This window comes from Brassica napus, chromosome C7 (genome assembly GCF_020379485.1).
Source record: "Brassica napus cultivar Da-Ae chromosome C7, Da-Ae, whole genome shotgun sequence".
Classification (NCBI taxonomy): domain Eukaryota; kingdom Viridiplantae; phylum Streptophyta; class Magnoliopsida; order Brassicales; family Brassicaceae; genus Brassica; species Brassica napus.
In genome coordinates this window covers 1,971,215-1,977,044 of record NC_063450.1, presented here as the reverse complement: position 1 = coordinate 1,977,044, position 5,830 = coordinate 1,971,215, and the positions used below count along the sequence as shown (strand labels likewise).

General features: G+C 34.7%; 1 protein-coding gene across 1 annotated transcript; it reads left to right on the top strand.

Moving 5' to 3' along the window:
• Positions 1-719: 719 nt before the first annotated feature.
• On the top strand, positions 720-3,867 carry LOC106431620 (pathogenesis-related protein 1). The gene has a single exon (XM_048763822.1). The coding sequence runs from the start codon at positions 2,934-2,936 to the stop codon at positions 3,468-3,470; it is 537 nt and encodes a 178-aa protein (XP_048619779.1). The 5' UTR covers positions 720-2,933; the 3' UTR covers positions 3,471-3,867.
• The last annotated feature ends 1,963 nt before the right edge of the window (positions 3,868-5,830 follow it).

The following is a 5,830-nucleotide window of genomic DNA, read 5'->3' as shown; positions in this document are numbered from 1 at the left end:
ACTAATAAATAAAAATATGCACTATTATTATTATAGTAATATAATTAATGATGTAATGTAATGTATTGTTAAGTTAATACAATTAATGAAATTATTAAACTGAGTGAAATATGGAAAGACAATTGATGTAATTATATTAATGAAATTACTAAAAGGACACTATAATTCTTTTTATACTACTATCCATACTCCAAATAATTCTTATTTATACTGATATCCATATTTTATTTATACTGCTATCCATGTTTCCAAACAGTACCAAAAGGTACTTCACTTTTAATAATATAGATATATTTTTATTATTTTCATTTAACTTATTATTTGATTCATAAATAAATGTCTTTGAATTACGCTTTTGGCTACGTAATTTTCCACCGATTGAAACTAAAATAAAGTTTTTTTTAGTAAAATAAACTAAACCGGACGTTTAACCATATGCAAACCCCAGTTATTTACATTTTTGATTATATAATTGGCACAAAGTTAATATTGATTAACTAATAAATAAAAATCTGTAATACTATTATTATGGTAATATAATTCATGATGAGATGTATTGTGAAGGTAATATAATTAACAAAATTGTTAAACTGAGTGAAATATGGAATGACAATTTATATAATTATATTAATGAAATTACTAAAAGGACACTATATTTTTTTATGTTATTATCCATGTTTCCAAACTGTTGTCATTTATACTACTATTTATGTTTCCAAACAGTACCAGAAAGTACTTTAGTTATAATAATATAGTTTTCTTTTTGAAATTTTATAATAGTTTCATTTAATAAATATTTTATTTTAGCATGATATATATAATATATTTTATTACTTTTAAATATTTATTATGTTATATATGATTATGTTTTAAAGGAAATACTATTGTTTAATATCAAGATTAGTTTTGTAGAATTCCCTTTTTATTAAACCATATTATGTATAATATATATTTACGTTTTAAGTTTTATCATTTTTCATTTAATAATTATTGTATTTTATTATAAATGTTATTCAGAAAGGATATAAAGAAAAAAGAAACTAAAACTAAAAAAAAAATTAATAATGGTAATTATATATAATATTTTTAGTTCATCAGTGATACTTTTATTGTAATAATATTGGACACTTAGAAGAATGACCAGCATTTGCAAATTATTTGGAAGACATTAAGACCTTGAGAGAGAGTTTTTTTCGATCAGAGATCATTTATGTACCAAGGACGCAAAATTCAAAGGCGGATAGTCTAGCACGCAGTGCCAGGAAACAATCGTCTTTCGTCGTTCACATGGATCAAGATCTCCCGGTGTGGTTCACAGAATCAAAATGAGTCTGTTTTTTATGATAAAAATATATATATATATATATATATATTGGACACTTAGAAAAAATAACTTCTCAAGATAATATTATATAGATAGAGAACAGACTCTAGATTCCCGCTCCTTGACCAAGGGCAGCTTTACCGGAATCTCAAAATCAGTTTCTTAACCATTTACTCATTGTGGTGCATCTTATTAATTCATTAGGTTATTTTTTCGAATTTGGTTTGTTAAAGGCTTATGTTCATTCGGATGATGTGAAGATCATTCAAAGTATCCCGGTGAATCGGGTCTCACATCCGGATACATATTGTTGGCTTTTTACAATTCCTGGGAGATATATAGTAAAATCAGGGTACGATATTGAGAGGTCATACCCAGATAATGAATCAACGATAGAGGTGTATGGACCAAATATCAAACCTTTCTCGGAATATACTTTGAAGCTTAAATGTTTACCAAAACTGAAATATTGTTTGCAGACCATTTCGAGGAGTTTACCGGTTACAAATAATTTAAAGACAAGAAGAATTCAATGTGACACGAGATGCAATATATGTGGAGCGGATGAGAAATCAATAAACCATATATTTCTTAAAATTCCATCTGCCATTCAAACTTGGTCTTTGTCTAAGACTCCCTCAAATCCGATATTTTTTTCTAACCACATCATTTTTTTTACGAATATAAATAATCTTTTCTGGAGACTTCTGAAAGATTGTGATTTTAACTATTTTCCTTGGATTATGTGGTACATATGAAAAAATTGTAATGCCAAAATTTACAAAATACAAATGGGAACCCTCAAGAAATTTTGCGTGTTGCAGAAATAGAGGCCACAATCTGGGCTGAAGTCCAACTTATGTAGTTGACAATATCAGGAGATGGTTTTGTGGCGGAACCCGAACATCGAGAATAGGATGGGCAATGGTGTTATGTAGATGATTCATGAAAGGATCAAGATAAATTTATAGGACAAGAATGGTACTCATTTACTAGGGAGTCAATAGTAAGATTATGAGGTCAATGATTATTCGACATAGCCTGTCAACTTTTACATACTGAATGTGAAGCTTTGGTTTGGACAATAGAATGTATAATGATCATGCAGTTATTCGAGGTGATGTTTGCAACATACTATTATCAATTGATGAATATGGCATCTATAGAATGGCCATCTTTCGCATCGCTCATGGTGGAAATACAATAACGTAAGACGTTCTCTTAATCCAACATATCCTGAAAACAAAAGAAAATATACTGGCAGACAAACTTACAAGAAATGCTCGAAACTCTCCTTCGGATGTGTACTATGTTGGCTCTTCTACTCCAGTTCGGGTTTCTTGGTGTCATCTTTAGGTTGTAGTTTTCTTTATTGGTCATTGTTGTAAAAATAGAATTATACTAAAAAAATGTAATAAAGCTATAAGTTTGAAAACTCAACATTCCACTTACTATTTTCGCTTAAATTTATAATTCAATGAAAAAATAGACCTTCAGTATCTTTCTCCGTAGCCCACTAGAGCAATTTCTATAAATACACTGGCCAAGTAAATTTATCGTTTCCGACAAAACAAGAAGTCCCAAGATAATAACACACTCAAAAATCCAGATGAAGAAGTTGTCGTTTATTGCTTATAGTTTCACCTTCGTCACATTATCATCGATCTTAACTACTCAAGCCTTTCGTCACAGTCCCGTTCAACCGCCAAAAGCAAACGCAAACGCTGATGTCAACCCCAAAGAAACGCTCGCAGTTCACAACAAGGCCAGAGCCTTAGTTGGAGTTGGTCCAATGGTGTGGAACGAAACTCTAGCGACGTATGCACAGAGCTACGCATACGAACGAGCGAGAGACTGCGTCATGAAGCATTCGTCGGGACCTTACGGTGAGAATCTTGCAGCTGGTTGGGGAATGATGAACGGTCCGGTCGCAACAAAGTATTGGATGACGGAGAAGGACAATTACGAGTATGCCAATAACACATGTGATGGTGGTGAGGGTGTTTGTGGACACTACACTCAGATCGTGTGGCGTGACTCAGTCCGACTTGGTTGTGGCTCGGTTAGGTGTAAGAATGATGAGTATATTTGGGTGATTTGTAGCTATGATCCTCCCGGGAATTATATCGGTCAACGTCCTTATTAATGATTCTGGTTTCATAACGAATTAAAAAGATACTATGTGGTAACTTTGTTTCTTAAAGAAAATTAATAGAATGACTTTTTTCTTTAGAACGCTTTAATTTGCAAAATGCCACAAGTTTTGGAATGATAATTTGTGTAGTCCAGTTTACGACTATCTGCTGAAATGCGTCAGTTACTCATATCATTTTTGTAACTACATTAATCTTTGATCAAATTGTTTTATTAAAAAATCAAAACTTTTGATTCCAATGGTTAAAATTTTTAGGTTTCTAAGAAATATCTTTTCTACTATTAAATTATTTGAAGTCGATCCAAACTATCGATGATTAAATATGTACTGGACTACATTCAGAGCTATATCGATTGTGTTCTTAATTATTTAAAAACAACTGAACTGAAATATGAAATTTTTGTTCCATCAGAACTTTGTACTATATCGGATGATAATTGATAGCCAAAAAATCAATATATATATATGGAAGAGGAATAAAGTGAATTTATATATTTCTGTTATTAAAACTCAACACATAATTTTTGACAAAAGAAACTCAACATATGAAGATAATTCCAAAGGTTGAATCTTGTTGGTTGTTATGGAGGGACTGAAGGGACTGAAAGGACCCTCCTAAAGAGCAACAATGGACCATCACCTTCCTAGGTGGTTAACTTTTCAACTAGCCCAAAATCCAAAGAGAATTTTTTTAATTTTCTTGTGGATGAAATATCATTCCGAAGCATTTATCTCAGTCCCATGCATAATCTCACCTACATGGGGGCTTATACTTAGCAAATGAGCTATCTAACGTGAGAAGTATGCATGGATCTCTTTATTGAGTTGGTTAGGTTGATCAAACCGGACTGTTAAAGGTTATTATCTATATCGGTTAAGGCTGTTGTTAGTTTAAATGAAAGAGGTCGTTTTCTTAATTAATTTGTTGATGTACAAGGACATTCAAATTCGTTAGAAAGGGAAACACCTCATTCCTACTAGTCACATGTGAAAAACCTATCACATACTGTCTCACCTCAAAGATAATTGTTTTGAAAAATAATTGTTTCACAATTTTTTTGGGTGTTTTCTATAAATTGTATATTACTTAATATAAGTTGCAAATTTTTGTTTAAAAATATTTGGTTTATTGAATTACTAAGGTTACTGTATTGAAAATTGATAATCATAAAAAGATATATTCACAATACAAATTTAATGTATTTTATTATGTATGGACGATTGAAAATTTTATTTTAATAGAAAGAAGATAGTATATTTAAAAAATTTAATTACATTTAAGTACTATAGCTAGGATTTTAATTAGAGTATATGCAACGAAATATTCAAAAAAAGAAATTTAACGAGTTTCCCAACCAAGAAAGTTTTAAATAAATGTTTTTTTTGAAGAGTCAGATTCCAAACGATACATTTATAGTTTTACTGAAAAACCCTCATCATCAGTTGGAAAACCAACCAAAAACCAACTGGACCACTCAAAATGCAAGGGCCTGATCCCCCTCCCCCTCATCAATTTCAAATTTCCTGATCTCTGACTCCAACAAAAAACCTTTCACGCACTATTAAATGTCCTCCTCAGAAACCCTCCCGTGGGAAAACCCCGCCCTTCGACCCCCAGAAACCCCCCCCCTTCTCTATTTTACCAACTCACCTTCGACCAGAACCAACCCCCCTAAAAGTCCGAGATACCCTCTTCCCCCCCTCTACCACCTTCCCACCCTCTCTTCTCCCCGCCCCCGACTTTTCTTTCCGATTCTACCAAAACTACCCCCCCCACATTTCGAGACGCCCTCTCCCTCCAACTCTACCTCGACTTGACTACTAGAAACATCGGAGAATTCATTCCGACGGTCTTCTTTAGATGATCTATTTTCTTCTTTGCCGAGTTTTTCTTAACGATTTCCTTAGAAGTTCCACCGCGGTTTTTCCCTCCCTGCTACTTTTTTGGATCGCGAATTCTGACCGTCACGCTCTCCTTGAAGGCCTCGTTTTCCTAGCCCCCCTTCCTCGATCTCCTCCCCCTTGGTGACGCTGGCCCGTCACCCCCCTGTCCCTCCAGTGCCGGGCACCCCCCGCTGGCCTCCTACGCACGACACTTTCTTGCCAGCTGACCACCCTACCCCACCCGACGTTTATGGCCTTCACCTATCCCCTGCGGTGCTCAGCCTCCTTGCCCAGCCAGCCCGCGGAGCCCGCCCCCCCCCAAGCCTTCCAGCCGCCGTGATCTCGCGACTCGGCCTACCCCCTCCCGCGGCGCATCCCCGCCCGCTCCCACCCCAGAAACGTCCGGATGACCGCTCTCGTCTCCGACTACCAGCTTCGACCTTTGACTTCCCGAACCCTACCCCCAA

Excerpts from the sequence above, each read along its gene's own strand:
- LOC106431620 (XM_048763822.1), top strand. The coding sequence starts at position 2,934 with ATGAAGAAGTTGTCGTTTATTGCTTATAGTTTCACCTTCGTCACATTA.